Source organism: Zalophus californianus, chromosome 7 (assembly GCF_009762305.2).
Source record: "Zalophus californianus isolate mZalCal1 chromosome 7, mZalCal1.pri.v2, whole genome shotgun sequence".
Classification (NCBI taxonomy): Eukaryota; Metazoa; Chordata; class Mammalia; order Carnivora; family Otariidae; genus Zalophus; species Zalophus californianus.
In genome coordinates, this window is record NC_045601.1 from 53,185,355 (window position 1) to 53,202,948 (window position 17,594).

At 39.0% G+C, this 17,594-nt stretch overlaps 1 protein-coding gene across 3 annotated transcripts in view; it reads left to right on the forward strand.

Moving 5' to 3' along the window:
* The first annotated feature begins 6,295 nt into the window (after positions 1-6,295).
* SEC63 (SEC63 homolog, protein translocation regulator) overlaps positions 6,296-17,594 on the forward strand; it is a 68,059-nt gene continuing 56,760 nt past the window's right edge. Inside the window, exon 1 of one of the 3 annotated variants that reach the window (XM_027601690.1) lies at positions 6,296-6,585. In XM_027601690.1, the coding sequence (XP_027457491.1) occupies positions 6,462-6,585 (124 nt within the window). In that variant the 5' untranslated portion in view covers positions 6,296-6,461. The remainder of the gene's footprint in view (positions 6,586-17,594) is intronic. The other 2 variants (XM_027601688.1, XM_027601689.1) reach the window with 2 other exon arrangements.

Genomic DNA, 17,594 nt, shown 5'->3' on the forward strand with positions numbered 1-17,594 from the left:
GGAAACTATATTCTGGGTAGAGAAGAAAGAAGTACATAATAGAAATGGTGACCTAATTCACCCTCTTGTTTCCTGCAGGACTGTCCTTAAACCATGCTAGTTCAAACCATTCCTTTTTTTCTCTTTCTTTAAGGCATCCCAAGGGCATTGCAATGTCTCACGCTCATGCACTCCTTTAACAAAGTTCATTTTAAAAGCAATATTGCTAATATGTAGCTTGTAACCTGGAAGCTGGACTTAAAAGTATTTTTTCAACTCTGTTAGTCCCATTCACAGACAGACTGGACTTTATGCTATTCTCCAAATGTTCTTTGAGCTGACTCCACCTGGATTTTTAAATTCTATTTCTATTTAAGTTTTGAGGCCTAGCTCAATTGCCATCTCTTCCTTGAAGCCTTCTGATGTTCTCTGACAAAAGAAATGCTTCTTTCCTGTGAACTTTGCAAATATTTTTATCAGTATACCTCTTACAGCATTTATCACGTCCTTCCTTGGGTTTTTGCTACTTATTGAGACAGTATGTCCTCTTCATTAAATTGTAGGTGAATTTCCAGAGGTCAGAGACTCTGTCTTAAACTCACCACACTTATATTCTCCACACTGGCTAATAGTGTGTGAGCTCTATGGATGTTAAATGTTGAATGAATGAATTTCTTCTTCTTTTTTAAAAAGGGTTGTATTTATTTATTTATTTGAGAGAGAGAGAAAGAGAGAAAGCAGGAGCAGTGGGGAGGGGCAGAAGCAGAGTCCCCTCTGAGCAGGGAGCCCGACATAGGACTCGATCCCAGGACCCTGAGATCATGACCTGAGCCGAAGGCAGACACTTAACCAACTGAGCCACACAGGCGCCTCCCTGAATTTCTTCTTTATAATAATCTGCATATTTGGAGATTAGGGGGTACATTCATTTTGGAGTTAGGGAGGTATTTTTATGTAGTGTACAGTTACTTCTGTGTATGGTTGTTACCACCTTCAGGAATACTCCTTCTACCTCACCATCTGGGCAAAGTCAAGCCCTATTGTAACATGAAAGAGTGATACATCTTGATTCAAGATATGAATGTATCCCAGGAGGCCTGGCACCTGAAGTATAAAGGTAGTAGAGGAGAAACATATTTTGAAATATACAGAGCCAGAAACTACTCTATGGAAAATTCTTCCACTCAGTAGGTGTTAAAATTGTAGGCAGAGGATTTGGTTCTCATTGAGGCTTATCAAAAAGGAAAATCTCTCTTAGTAGGAATATATTCAATATGCAATGTATACAATTATAAATGTACCATAGTTTTCAAAATCCTGTTGGAAATCGTGGAAATAAAATTTATTAGAATTCTTCCATTTGCAGTACACAAACCTATAGTGATTATAATTATTATGAATATTAACTATTTTTAGTAGACTTTATTATTTTCTTTTAGAGCAGATTTAGGTTCACAGCATAATGGAATGGAAGGTACAGAGATTTCTCATGTAATTTCTGCCCCCACTCATGCACAGCCTCTCCCATTATCACTGTCCCCCCATAGAGGGGTACCTTTGTTACAACTGATGAACCCACATTGACACATCATTATTATCCAAAGTCCATAGCAAATATTAACTTTTGTACCTAATTTTATAATCATAATTTTATATTCTTTTTCCTAATTAGGGTCCCCCCATCTTATATGCTTCAAGACCCACAAATATTTGCTTTTCAACAAGATGATTTGTTTCTTCCTGAAGTTCTAATCTCTACTGAGAATTTTTTTCTTCTTACTCAAATACATACCTTTGAAGTTTGCCCATAGTGAACTCTTCTGTTTATTTATGGCCATTCTTCCAAGTTGTATTTCGATCTGGGTGGGAACTCTCATCAAGAGCTATTTTATGGCTTACTGAAAAATGTCAATCATTATTTTTTTTAATCAAACAATTTGGATATGTTGGCAATTAATTCATAAAAGAATGACCTGAGTTTCTTTTTTTTTTTTTTTAGATTTTATTTATTTATTTGACACAGAGAGAGAGACAGCGAGAGCAGGAACACAAGCAGGGGGAGTGGGGGAGGGAGAAGGAGGCTTCCCGCTGAGCAGGGAGCCCGATGTGGGACTTGATCCCAGGACCCTGGGATCATGACCTGAGCCGAAGGCAGATGCTTAACGACTGAGCCACCCAGGCGCCCTGTCCTGAGTTTCTTGATACATCATTGACAACTGGTTTTAGCAAAATAAATTCTCAGCTTTGTAATCACAAAAGTAGGGATAGAGTAAGAACAATGTTGACAAGTCTAACATACTCATGAAAAGAGAGGAGCTGAAATACAGACCTACTCCCAATACTTAAGAAAAGCCACTGCCCTCAATTCCTCTTTTTTTTTTTAAAGATTTTATTTATTTATTTGAGAAAGAGAATGAGAGGGAGAGAGAGCATGAGGGGGGGAGGGTCAGAGGGAGAAGCAGGCTCCCTGCTGAGCAGGGAGCCCGATGTGGGACTCGATCCCAGGACTCCAGGATCATGACCTGAGCCGAAGGCAGTTGCTTAACCCACTGAGCCACCCAGGCGCCCCTCAATTCCTCTTTTAAAATTGTTTTCATGGGGTGCCTGGGTGGCTCAGTGGGTTAACTGTCTGCCTTTGGCTCAGGTCATGATCCCAGGGTCCTGGGATAGAGCCCCACATCGGGCTCCCTGCTCGGCGGGGAGTCTGCTTCTCCCTCTGCCCCTCCCCACTGCTCATGCTCTCTCTCACTCATGCTCTTTCTCCCTTGAATAAATACATAAAATCTTTTTTAAAAAATTGTTTTCATGGTTCTGGAGTTGAGTATAATCAAGTCCTAACACCTTTCCAACCCATACCCCCCTTTACATTCTCTCCGAGTATAAGACTGTGGTTTCCTAAGGGCCTTACAGGGGTAGGGAATGAAAGGATTAAAATGGTTTGATAACATTTTATCTAGTCAAAGTTCCAACATATAGGTCATGATCTAAAATTTTAACTGTAATAATGTCATGGAAGCTTTTTGTAAATCATAAGTCTTGTACAAATATTACTTTGTTGATTACAAAGTTTAATGTAATGTTTAACGATTTGTCATTACTACTGTGGGGGGTAACTCTTCATCTCTGTTAGGGACAAATAAAAAAGAATTGGTTACTTTGTATTAGAAGAGATTTAGCTCTTTTAAAAAATTTTTATTTATTTATTTGAGAGAGAGAGAGAGAGTGCAGGCGTGGAGGGAGTGGCAGAGGGAGAGAATCTCAAGCAGACTCCCCACTGAGCACCGAGCCCCATGTGGGGCTCAATCTCATGACCTGAGATTATGAGTCTGAGATCATGAGTTGAAATCAAGAGTCAGACACTTAACCAACTGAGCCACGTAGGCACCTGAGATTTAGCTCTTAATGGAAGAAAATCCTAACTCTGAAACAAAGTAATAAGGGGTTTAACATTAAAGATGATTTGCTAGGCTTTGGCAGTGAAGGTTATTGTAAGGTGGGGGGAGGGAGAAAAGAACTAGAAATAATTGCATGTACCTACCTAATAATTTGGGTCTTTCCTGTCTCTTTGAGGCTAATTCCATTAAACAGAATATTAAATAATATTGATTATGGCCACACAAATGTATTTTGGTATGTAAAAATATAAGTCAACACCAGCAGTATGAGGATGATTTGGAATGAAGGACAGATTTGCTCTAAGGAAAGGGTAAATTATTGAGAAGAACCTAAAAATAGTGAGGCTTTCTATACTTGAGAGGAATTATCTATCTAGCAATTGTAATGAAGTTGATTAAAATATTGATTTAAAGACACATAGACAATACAAAAATGCCCTTTAAAACATGCTGTTAGATTAAGAACAAAATGTGTTTGTAGATCTGGTTCTACCATATTCACTTACTATTACTAAATATTTCATTAAAATGATCTCTTGAGAGAAACCATTGTGTTAATTTAAAAATACCACTGAATTAGAAATTGTGATTAATTAAAGGTATAGTTCAGATTTGCCTTGGAGAATATTTGGGTGATCCGAGTTTATTTATGTTCAGTAACCTTAAGTTCTAGGATAAAACGTCTTTATATCTTTAAAAACAGAAGATACCTATGAAAAGAGAGGAGCCAAAATATAGACCTGCTCCCAATACTAAAGGACAAACCACAGCCCTCAATCCCTTTTTAAAGTTGTTTTCATGATTTCAGAGTTGAGCATAATCAAGCCCTAATATCTTTCCAACAACCGCCTTCACATTCTTTAATCTGCTTAAACAAAGTCATGTTTTAGATTGGTCTGGAGGTTAGCAAATAAATACGATTTGTTCAAAATATTATTTTATGGTTCGGTTCTCTTCAAGCCACTCTTATGCATGAACCCAAAGCTGCAGTGAAAAGATTATTCCTGCAGGAAAAAAGTCAGAAGAGTATTTTTCATCAATAATTTCTATTGTCACAAGGTTATAAAACTGATGTATTTGCACAAATGCTGAGGAAAATACATAATCGGAGTAATAAAAAATAACCTGTACAGCATTATTAAAACCTGAGAAGACTTAATAACAAATTCAACATAAACAAAAGAAACTTCAGGAACCCACCCACTTCAGTTGAGGCAATTTTATGGCTAATTTGTTTCTGAAGCAAGGCAAATTGTTCTGTGCATATCCGCGTTGGGGTAATCAGAATGTGGCGCTGACTTCATAGTTCAATCCTCTTGCCCTCACTTCTCTTCTATTTTTTCACCTCTAATACAGCCTTTGAAAACTTTATATAGAAAAAAGTGACGAGGGAAATGCAGAGAAGACGACTTTTAAAAATTTCCTTTCAAAATGGGTAGGTAGGACACTTGAAAGGGAAGAGAAAATACATGTGAAAATAATCCATTATGAAGAAAAGCTTTACCGATTATGATAAATGCTAGTTTTGAGGACATAAAATAAAAGACATGTGACCAGATTTCTCTTCCAACAATGGAAGGCATATTGAAAGAAAGTTAGTAAATAGACTGTAGTCTTAAAACGTGTTTTAAAAAAATAGTGTGATGTGTGGTATTTTCTTATTACATTTTTTCAAAGCATTTTCACTATAATTCACTTTAGTCTTCACAACCACTCCGAGAGGTAGTTCGGGTGGGTCTTTCCTCTTGATCCATAGAGGCGAGATGGAGACACTGGGATAGGCCACAGGCGGGGCTGCAGTGCGACCGTGGGGTCATTCCCAGATCAGGGCACCAGTCCTCCGGCTCCCAGCTCAGCTGCCTCTGGCCTCTGAGACCTCAGAGGTAGCCAAGAGAGAGGCTCCTGAGAGCAACTGCTTCCCTAGCGGTCCCTTTAGTAGCACATTATCATGCCCACACCTTGCAAGGAGAGCCAGCCGCCCTGAGGGAAATGTTAAGGTCCACGAAGAGGTGGTGGCCAAAGGCACCGGCTTTGTGGCATCAGAGTGATCTGAGTTTGAATCCCCAGACTTTCTTTACTGTGCATGACTTTAGGCAATCTCTCTGACCCTCAATTTCCTCACCTGGAGAGCCAGCATGCTTTGATTTATTCCCAGGGGCTTACTGACGATTAAATGATATAAAGAAATAAAGGTCTTACTTAGCCTACTGCCTGGGTCGAAGAAAACACTGGTGACCTGGTGTCTAAAAGTATTGCCTCTGGGATGGAGAGATCACTGTCTCTAATGGCTTGGGGAATCTGCATCTGCAAAATGGGCGCAGTGTAGATCGCAGTCTCTTGGTAGCAAACATTACTTTGCAAACAAACCACAACAACCCCCTCCCCCACCTGCGCCGCCCAATTCTGAATGACCCTTGTTTTCAAAATGTGCGATCTGGAGGAACGGATCTGGAACCTAAAGAAATGTTATTATCAACCAGGGAAATTAAATAAGCGAGAGGGCAGACAAGGTGAGGTAAGGATGGGAGAAGGGAGAAGCGAGGAAGCCTCAGTTCTCCTCGGAAAAGCTGCGGCTCCAGGAGCAGCCAGGTGAACCGCGCGCACCCACTGTTCCGCGGGTCTTCGCTGGGAGCCCCTAAAATGACCCACCGAGACCCTGGTGGGACGCTGGGAAAGGAGCAGGAGGAAAAAGGGCGGGGAGAGCGGGTGAACTCTAAGGCTAGGGGCGGAGCTCTAGGGGAAGATCTACAGAAGCGCGAGGGGAGGGGCTGTGGCTTAGGGGCGGGATCAAGGGCGGGACCTCTCAGAGTTCCACGGCTGCGCGCGCCACGTCTCCCTTAGCCAGTGTGTAGGGGAGAGTCAGAGGGAGGGAAAAACCGAACGGGGCGGGAACTACCTCTTCTCGCGAGAGTTGGCGACGGCAGCGGCGGCGGCAGCGGCGTGTCCCTGAGAGTAGCGTGGGGGCGGGGAGGAGAGGCGGCGGCAGCGTCCGAGCTACGCCACACAGGGCCGGGGTGCTGGGTGCTGGAGCCAAGAGCGGGGTCGTGGCGGCGGTGGTGAGAAGAGCGAGGCGGAGGGGGGGGTGCCATGGCGGGACAGCAGTTCCAGTACGATGACAGCGGGAACACCTTCTTCTACTTCCTCACCTCATTCGTGGGGCTTATCGTGATCCCGGCCACATACTACCTCTGGCCCCGAGACCAGAATGCCGGTGAGTCTTGCCGGCAGCTGCCCGCGGACCCGCGCAGGCCCCGCCGGCCCCTCTGGGCCGCGCCGCCCCCGCCCAGCCCAGCCCAGCCCAGCCCCCAGCGTCGGGGTGATCATCTAGCCCGGCCGAGCCTAGCGTCCAGGCGTCCGCTGCTGGCGGGGCCCGGCTCGGCGGTGTTTCCCTCGGTTCCTCTCAGAGCTCCTCTCCATCCCCCGTTTCATTGTCTTTTTCAGGAGTTTCGCTTCGCTCCTTCTCACCCATTGTTCTGGGCGCTCCTTGCAGCCTCCTCCTGCCTCTTTGTCTTCTCTGCCTCTGATTTTATTGGTTATTTTTCTATATGGAGGGACTAGGATGGGATGGGGAGGATGGGAATTGGGAGGTGAGAGAAGAGTTGGCAAAGGAGGAAGCCGAATGTGCAGGCACAACTCCTGAGCCCCTTGGCCAGGGTCCTCTTCCCTCACACCCCTGTTTCCCTCTTGCAGCTGGCGCTCCAGATGTTTTGGGCACCGTCTGAGCTGGGTGGCATGCTTTGGACTCCCCAACTGAGCTCGCCAATCGCCCCTCCCCCCGTCCCTTTTCCCCTGTTGCTTTTTCATTTGTTCACTAACACGGTGGGGTTGGAAGCAATGCAGTTATTCCCCTTAGCAACAATAGGCTGTTCTCTATTTCCTTTTCTTTGGAGTTTCCTGTTTATGGCGGAAAAAGTGCAAGTATGAAGGATTAAGTCTAGTAGGTAGTTGTTAGGTAGCTGGTCCATTCGCTTTTAGTTCTACATCTTTTCACATTAAACACGTGGGATTAGAACACAAAGTAATATAGATTCTTTTCGAGGCATTTTATGTTGCACTGTACTAGGTTATATGACAAGTGATAATCTTAAAGCTGATGGAACTGCCAGGCCCTAATAGGTTATTTAACAGTAACTAGTAGGTTTTGAGTATTAACATTTAGGGAAAGCTTTCTGTTTCACAGGAAATGCTAACTTGGTTAAACATCTTCTTTGAAGTTGGGTGTGGTGGAAGTCTAGGTTGTCCAGGTTATATATTCTGTTTGGGGTAGATTGTTAACAGTGAAGCACCGAATCAGCTCAGAACTTGTTATGCTTTAAGACTGACTCAAATGCCCTGTAAAATTCTTGAGTTACATAATGGAATTAAATTGAGTTTAGGATAAATAACAAAGGATTCCATTTTTTAGTACATTCGATAGTTTAAATATCCATTAGGTGCAGAAATCTGCCCAAAATTACCAGTTTTCTTATTCAGGGGATGGTTTATGAAAATTGGATTTTGGACTCTTGTGCCTTCTTTTCCTAAGTGTATTTAAATTTAAATGGGTTCTTTGGACAGTGGTTGTACATAAATGATTAAGTCTTAATATAGTAATGGTTTCCCTTATCTGCAAAACCTAGGCCATTCTAATAATTTTATTTTGAATTAAAAATGCATTTTTCAGTATAGTAGCTTATTTTCACTTAACCTTTGTGTGTGCATCTGGTTGTGTGGAAGACAAAAGGGTATTGGGAGAGTAGGTAGGTTTCGTTAGGATGTGTTAGGAGAAGCTGCTGGTTTGGGAGATTAGTCATTTTAATCTACACTGGATTTCTGAAATTTGAAAGTCCTATTTTTGTGGTGGGTTTTATTTATGAAATTATGAAATTTGCCTGATAACTTACAGGCAAGTTATACTTGAGCTCCTTCAGCATATAGTTGGTCTTTGGAAAAGTGGTAGGGAATTAATAGTGACTGTAAGTTATGGCCTTCAAATGTCACTTTATTTAATCCTCTTAAAACACATTGGAGTAGGTACTATTATTATTATCTCTATCCTTATGTGAAGAAACTGGAGTTCAGAGAGCTTAAGTAACTTTCTTCTTCGTGGTGGAGCCCAGTCTGCTTAGTTTCAAAGTCCTCTGTTGTCTCCATATTGCTAGATAGAAAGGTGTTGATTTGCCCCTACTTTACATCTGGCTCTCTGTTTCAGGCTTGCCTTAGTAAGTGTGCATGTGTTGATGTATTTGGTTTGCTCACAATTGCACTGTGAAAATTAAGGTGGACACTTAAATGCTATTCTAATCATCATGAAAATTGGTGGACTTGGACTATTTTTGTGTATCTACCATAATTGAGTTGTTTCTTTAGGATTACAGTGCTATTAAAAGGATGTTTTTATCATAATGACTTTTTTCTGAAGTTCAGTTTGCAATGTCTTGAATATCAAAGAGAAATCTTAGAATTAAGAGGTTCACCCAAAGCTCTGAAAAAGGTTTCTTTTTTTCAGAATGTTTGCAGCAAAATAATTTAGTGACTTGTGTCAACAGGAGGCTACTTAAAATCTTGATTCTTCTCACTTAGAAAATAGTCATTAATATGGCATATTAATTTGGAATATTAATTTGATTATTGGTGCTGTTTTAGACCCTTGAGGGCTTGTAAAGGTAGAGACACTGTACTGTCTTTCTGAAATCTTAACAATTCTGAAATACATATTTCCTCAAGGGTTTTGAATAAAGGATGTGGACCTGTAGTAGTATTTTTGATTAACACAACAGGTATTTTAATACTTGATTTTGAAGCTTATTTTATTTCATTTTCCTGTGAAATTTAAGTAACCAAATACAAAAATGTCAGCGTAGGAGTTTGAATTTCAGAGTTCTTATGGCAGTCTTGACTTTTCAGAGATATTCTCTGTAGGAAACCATGAAAAAGTTTTCTTTGCCAGTAAGTATACATTTTTAAAGTCCAGTGTAAGTAATCTTTGTTTAGTTTTTTTAAAAAGATGATACATGTGGGTCTTTTATTTTATTTATTTTTATTTTTATTTTTATTTTTTAAAGATTTTATTTATTTATTTGACAGAGAGAGACACAGCGAGAGCAGGAACACAAGCAGGGGGAGTGGGAGAGGGAGAAGCAGGTCTCCTGCCGAGCAGGGAGCCTGATGTGGAACTCGATCCCAGGACCCTAGGATCATGACCTGAGCCGAAGGCAGACGCTTAACGACTGAGCCACCCAGGCGCCCTACATGTGGGTCTTTTAGTTTCAAGGTTTAGTTGTTTCATTGTTGCTCTTCTGGAATTATTGGGCTCTTGAGTCCATTAGCATGGCACCATTTCACAGATGGTAAGATCTAGGGTTTGCGAAATAAAAGTAGCTTGGTCATTGGCATATTTGATATGTTAATTGAAGTTATTCTATTATCCAGAACACTAATGGAATCCTTTTGCCTCGATTTTTGTCTAATCTGGGCTAAGTGCACTTACAATTTATACCCCTTTTAGTAGTTGAGGGATCCTATTTATCTTACTCTCCTGGTTGTTTGCAAATTGGCTGAATAAGTTGACTGAAATCTTTTTCAGACCATTATGGACAAAAGCTCTGGATGAAGTAATAACAGACGGTTTAGATTTCCTTAAAACAGTGGTTCTCAACCCTGGGTCCACATTAGAATCACTTGGGGAGCTTTTAAAAACACTTTTACCCACCCCCAGATACTCTCATTTAATTGGTCTGGAGTGGGTGCTGTGTATTGGTTTTTTAAAAGGTCCCTATGTGATTGTAAATTGTAGCTAGCAAAGAGGAGAACTCCCTTGGTAGTGGTCTTTTGCTGGAGTTGTCATTTTGGGAGATGGTGTATTTTTATATGTGCTATTTGCTAAAAAACAAAAATCACTAATGCCTTAGCCTTTTTGTTTTACATAGTTAAGAAGCACTTATTGTAGAATAGTGCTGTAAAGTTCCTGTAGTTGAAAGCCGAATATATTTGTTAAAACAACGTTAATAATATAGGTTTACAATGGTATTTGATAAGAGAAAACTGCTTGTAATTATTAGAATTTCAAATAATCAAGAACATGCTTTTATTTGTCCCATAGGTGAAGGCTTATTGATCCTTTGAATTGAGATAAATTATATCATTACCTTTTCCAAGTTTTTGTTTTTTTTAACTCCTTGACCTTATTTTTTTAAAACTTACTTGACCTTACCCCTTATCTTACTTTTTCAAAACTGCCTGGTTTTGAAACCTGTCTGGATCTGCTGCTTTACTCATTGTGTGATCTTAGGCAAGTTATTTAACTTCTGTGTTTTTAGTTTACTCATCTATAAAATAGAGACAGTGAGTTATTTGTTTTACAGAAGTAAAATAATGATTAAACAAATAGATATATTGTACTCAGGTTTTTTCCCCATGGTTTGAAAGGATTCATGAAACTTTAAAAAAAGTTGCATTTCTTTATTCTTTGCTTGCCCCCTCTCAAACAGTGTACAAGTGATTCAGCTTTCTGATGGCAATGTGAGTAGGAGTCCACTTTTAGTGCTTACTAGTGTAGTAAGAAAACTCTGAATTTGGAAAGTTAGAAGTTTTGGTTTTAAGTTCCAGCCCAGTCCCTGTTTTGTTATTTCTGAACTCAGTCTCATTTTCTAGGTATAATAATAATAATATGCCCTATAGGAAGTGATTATGAGAAGCAAAGCAATAAATGCATATAAACATGCTTGCAAAACCGAACACAGTGTAGAAATTCCTTCATTTAGTAGATATTTATAGGACATTAACTTTGTGCTAGATGCTGCTTCTAGGTGATGGATCAGATCTTTTCAGCGCATATAACATTTTTCTTAATAAGTTGTGTATTTCTGCACTGTATGTACACAGTGCAGAAAAGCACACACACGCAAAAACAGAACAGACATTGCTTGTAATCCCATCACCCAAAGGTAATAAAACATTTTGGTGTATGTACTTCTCTTTTTTTTCATCCTGTGGGGATGACTTTATAACATGGTCCTTCCTCTTGGTGGGGAAGGCCCTACACCCCCCTCCAGCTTGAGACAGATAATTGTGATTGTCCTCATCCCAGCTCTGCTGCTGTCCATTTGAATATTTGCTAGCCCCAAGGTGGGTATGCTGAAAGCACTCACAATATCACTTTGAGCTAGACTCAGGTATTATCCCAATTTTACTAATGAGAAGACTAAGTCCTAGAGAAGGAAGCCAACGTACCTAAAGCCATATAGCCTCTAGTTGGAAGATTGGGTGTTGAATCCAAACCTATTTTAATGCTAGAGTTTCTCTTGTTAGCCGTTACTCTTATACTGCCTCCTATAATTAATATAATGCATTATAGTAAGTATTAAAATGGTAAGTGGAAAGTGCTGTGGGAGCACAGAAGAAGGAATGAATAATTCTGTTTGGGGATTTGGGTGTTTCATGCAGAGAAGGTGATTTGAGATAGGTCATAAAAGGTAAGTGGGGAAGTGTATTCCTTATGTAGGAGAAAGTATATGCAAAAGCATGGAGAGGTTCAATAAATGGTAAAAATTTAATGTGCCCTTAAGAGTAAATCAGCCATTTTAGGAAGCTTATACTTTGTTTTGTAAGTTATTGGGTAAACAGTGGAAGTTTCTAAATAGTTAATGACCTGGTCAGTTTTGCCGTTTTAGGAAGCTTATATTTTATCTTGTAAGATACTGGGTAAACAGTGGCGTTTTTAAAGTAGGGTAATGACTTCATCAGTTTTGCTTTTGTGGAACATTGTGTGGAGAATGATTTGGCAGAAGAGGGTAGAAGGTGGTGGTTGCTGGGTAGGGAAGAACTAGATGGAGGAGGAGTCCATTTCAGAGGCTTATTAGTCCGTTGAAATGTAGGGGAATGGGCAGATTAGAAAGAGAATTCTAAGACAGCTTGGACTATTTATATGGAATATAGAAGTACCTTGGAGGGAATGAGAGAGTGGAGTACAGATTTTGAGTTTTCACTTATTTCTGTCTTTACTTATTTCTCCCTCTCTTAAAAGCTGTTTGGTGGGCGCCTGGGTGGCTCAGTCATTAAGCGTTTGCCTTCGGCTCAGGTCATGATCCCAGGGTCCTGGGATCGAATCCCACATCGGGCTCCCTGCTGGGTGGGAAGTCTGCTTCTCTCAAATAAATAAATAAAATCTTAAAAAAAAAAAAAGCTGTTTGGTGATTGGCCCAATAATAACCTACCTTTATCAGTTTTGGGATTGAGTGCAGGGAGAAAGATGGGGATGATCATTTTTATTTAAAATGAAATATTGGCCGTATTTATTGATTTACCTAGGTTTCTAATTACGGTGGAGTTGATTATCTGAAGCTCTTGCTGAGTGGATTTTAACAGAAAAAAACTGGCTGCCATCAGCTTTGTGTTCACAGGAGTATATTTTATGAATGTTCATATTTTATTTAGAGCATATATTCTTCCTAAGACTTTAGATCTTGAAGGGATACTAGAGATCTGAGAAGCTTGAGTCATTTTATTTATTTTTTTTTAGGATTATTTTTTTATTTGAGAGAGCAAGAGAGAGTATGCGTGGGGGCGGGGGGCGGGGTGTTTGAGAGGGAGACGCGAGGGGCTCCATCCCAGGACCCTGGGATCATGACTTGAGGGGAAGGCAGATGCTTCACCAACTGAGCCACCCAGGTGCCCCAGTTTGAGTCATTTTAAAATAAAGTCATTCCCCTCTGTGGTCTATCTGACAGAAAGGGGTATCAGACACATACTATATGTGTACTTAAGTCCTACACAGTAGAGGGGACCAGCAGGCACGTTGGCAGTATGAATTATGGTACAACATTTAGGCTTTGTAGTTGTGACAAACATTGGATTAGTAAATGCATTGCGAACAATTGTTTTTATTTAAAGGTCATTTTGCATACTTGCTTGATCTTGGAAGAACCTGAAAAACAGAGATAGGCTTATTTTCATTTCCTCAGCTATTTGTTCCCTTAGTCATACTTTTTATTTAGACATAGAAGAGGTCACAACAAATATATCTATATTGTAATTGGACTTCATTTTAAAGAATGTTTCCTATTGTCAGACTATCTACACCATCTCACCATCACATTGTTTCTTTGAAAAGTGTTACTGGTTTTTCATTCTCTTAAGAAGGTGTTTCTTACATTTTGAGAATTGTGTTTGTGTCAGTATGGATGGAAGGGATTTTCTCATGTAGATAACAGATTTTTTTGGCTTTAGGTTTTTTGCTTGTTTAGTTAAATCTAGTAGTTATTGATTGAGCCTTCACTGTTTGCCTATACAGGGAGGGCAGACGATAAGAATATGAATGCAGTGTAAATCTTGTTTAAAGATTTTATTTTTATAGAGTTTGTAATCTAGGTAGGGTGGGAGGATTAGGATTAGACAAATACATGAATTATTACATCCAGAGCATAACAAAGGAAATGTAAGAAAAGTGAAAACAAGTGCTGTGGAAGTTAGCTAGATTAAGTATTTACATCTGGTTGGGAATGATAGTGGGGATTTAGAGGTATTTTGACTAAACTATTAAAGGATAAGACAGATTTAATGGGTAGAATGGTGGGGTTGGTAGTGCAAAGAAATCACATGAGGGAGGCACCTGGCTGGCTCAGTTGGTTCAGCATGTGACTCTTGATCTCAGAGTCATGAGTTTGAAGCCCCATGTTGGGTGTAGAGATTACTTAAAAATAAAATCTTAAATAAAAAAATCACATGAGGAAAAGTACAGAGGCTGGAAAGCATGGAACGTATTCAAAGTACAGATCAGTTGAAGCAGAATTCATTCAGTGAATAAGTGAGAAAAGGCCGGAAAAGTTGATTTAAGTCATATGGTGGAGAATCTTATGCCTAGCTGAAGAGTTTATGTGTGATTTGGTTGACAGTATGTCATTTTTGGACATTTTGGAATGTATTTTTACAGTTGTGTATATGAATTAATGTAATAACATCTCATAGAATGAGAAAGAACAGAGATTAAGAAGCAGACAGGAGATAATGAGGGCCTGAACGGTGGTTGTGGCAATAGGAAGATAAGTGACATACTTGAGATGTTACTGAGGTGGAATCTTTCTTTCTTTCTTTTTTTTTCTTTAATTATGTTGGTAAAGTACATATAATGTAAAATTTATAGTTTTAGCCATTTTAAATGAACAATTCAATAACATTAATTACATTTACAATGTTGTGCAACCATCACTGCTGTTTACATTTTTCATCACCCCAGATTCTACCTATTGAGCAGTAACTCCCCATTCTTTCTTTCCTCCAGCGCCTGAAAAACTCTAATTTATTCTTTGTCTCTGTACATTTGCCTATTCTAGATATCTCATGTAAGTGGAATCATACAATATTTGACCTTTTGTGTCCAGCTTATTTCATTTAGCATAATGTTTTCAGGATTCATCCATGTTGTATGTATCAGAACTTTATTCTTTTTATGGCTGAATAATATTCCATTGTATGGATATGCCACATTTTTATTCACCTTTTGATGAACACTTGGGTTGTTTCCCCTCTTTGTCTATTGTGAATAATGCTGTAGTGAACATTGCCATACAGGTACCTGTTTAAGTGCTTATTTTCAGTTCTTTTGGGTATATTCCTAGGAGTGGAATTGCCAGGTCATATGGTAATTCTATGTTTAGCTTTTTGAGGAACTGCCAAACTGTTTACCACAGTAGCTGCACCATTTACATTTCTACCAGCAGCATACATGGGTTCCAATTTCTGCATATCCTCTTCAACACTTATTTTTCATTTTTAAAAAATTATAGCCATTGTAATAGATGGGATGAAGTGGTATTTCACTATGGTTTTGATTTGCATTTCCCTAGTGGCTAATGATGTTGAGCATCATTTCATTTGTCTGTTGGCCATTTGTGTACGTTCTTTGGAGAAATGTCCATTCAAATCCTTTGCCCATTTTTAAATTGAGTTGTTAATCTTTTTTTGTTGACTTGAAGTTGTTCTTCATATATTCTGGATATGAATCCCTTATTAAATACATGGCTTGAAAATATTTTCTTCCATTCTGTAGATTGTCTTTTCACTTTCTTGATTATGTCCTTTGATGCACCAAAGTTTTTAATTTTGATGAAGTCCAATTTATTTTATCTTTTATTGCTTGTGTTCTTGTTGTCATATCTAAGAATCCGTTGCAAATCCAAGGTTCTGAAAATTTATCCCTATATTTTTTTGTAAGAGAATTACGGTTTAGGTGTTGAGTTGTGTAAGTTCTTTATATTTTGGATATTAACCCCTTGTTGGATATATCATTTGCAGATGTCTTCTCCCATTTAGTAGGTTGCATTTCCTTTTTGTTGGTTTTCTTTGCTGTGCAAAAGCTTTTTATTTTGGTGTAGTCCCAATAGTTTATTTTCACTTTTGTTTTCCTTGTCCTATATCTATTCTTTAGTGATTATTTGCTATTCCTTTGTACCATTTGTAACTGTAGGCAAGTTACTTAACTTCTCAGAGCCTCAGTTTTTTAAGTATAATACGTACATATATATCCCCAGGGTTATTAGGACATCTTAATGAGAAAATTCATGCATTTAACAAATATTTATTAGGCACGTACTATTTGCCAGGCATTGTGTTAGGCAGTGGAATGTGGGGTCAGCAATGTAGATGGGATCTCTGTTCTCTTGAAGTTTATATCCTAGTGTGGGGGAGATGATTGACATACTACATATAAACAGTAAAATATTAGATGGTGATATATACTGTATAGAGAAGTAGGATATTTAGAGAAAGTCTTCTTGGGAATGTTCCTTCAAGCCGAGTGAGGTAAGGAAGCCAGTCATTCAGAAATCTGAATTGGGTGGGAAAAGCCTATAACTGGCTGGCTGAACAGTTGTTTGTGTACAAGAGCCTTTAAGCCAAAAACAAGTTGGTCATATTCCATGAATAGAGAAGACCAGAGTGGCAGGAGTTTGCCAGGTGAGGAGAATAATCTGGGATAAAGTCAGAGAGGGAGCTGGGGTGCAGAGCATGTTTGTAAGCCAGGGTAAGAAGCTTGGATTTTATTTTAAGTTCAATGGGAAGCTATTGAAGGTTTTTAAGCAGAGAAGAGACAAGATCTTGACTTAATATTCTCCTACTTCTTAATGAGATGAAAATAGTTTTTGGCCATCTTGCTTATTTATCCTTTTACAGACGATGTCTTTTCTACTTCAAATATTTAATTAAAAAATTTTAGTTGCATATTTAAAAAATCACATACTATAAAATATCATACAGATGGTCCCGGGTCATAATGGTTCAATTTATGATTTTTGGACTGTAAAGTATGAAATTGGTACACACTCAGTGGAAACTGTGCTTCGAATTTTGAATTTTGGTCTTTTTCTGGGCTGGCGATACGTGGTACAGTACTCTCATGATGCTGGGCAGCAGTGAACCACAGCTCCCAGTCAGCTATGTGATCATGGGGGTAACGACTGACACACTTACAACCATTCCATACTATATGCCCATTCTGTTTTTTACTTTTGGTACAGCATTTAGTAAGTTACCTAGGTTTCCTTCTTGTGTGTAGGTGGCAGATGAACCCAAGTTTCTGAAACCTTCCAATTTAGATAATCTGTGATTGTGTGCACTGGTGGTGGTGAGTAGTGTTTAGTCAGTCCTCTATCCATCCCAAATCCAAATGGTTCTGACCTCACCTTGAGAATGACACATTTTGGCTACCTATTCAGATTCAAGTTAAGATCGTAACAGAAGCTTTAGTTTCTCTTAGTGTATTTTGAGATTAGGATGATTTTAGGAGAGCTATAGTTTTGGTGGTCTAGAGCAGTGATTCTCAATTTTTCACTAACAAATTATCATTCTCATGCCTCTCCTCTTTTGCAGCATTCTGGGAACCAAACCGCCCTATTATAGTAAAATGTGTTTTCCTATTTTTTAAAATGAATAAAACAAAATTGTCCCAACAGTGGGTGAGCCAGTATCATCATGGTGAGGTAATATAGTCTCAACTAGCAGCAGAAAGACTTTGGGTAGCTAGAAAACTGATGTATAATGTCTTTTAGACTTTTTGGATTATTGAATATAACCTTTTAACTCTTGGTACTATTTTCTTGGACCCCCCTAGGGATTTAGGAATAGTTTTAGTAGTCACTGAATTTTGGAAAAAGAAGTGTGGTACTTTTTTCTTTTAAATAAGTCATGTTCTGTCTATATCATTTAGCCTTGTTAATTTAAGTAATCTATATTATAAAGCATTCCAAA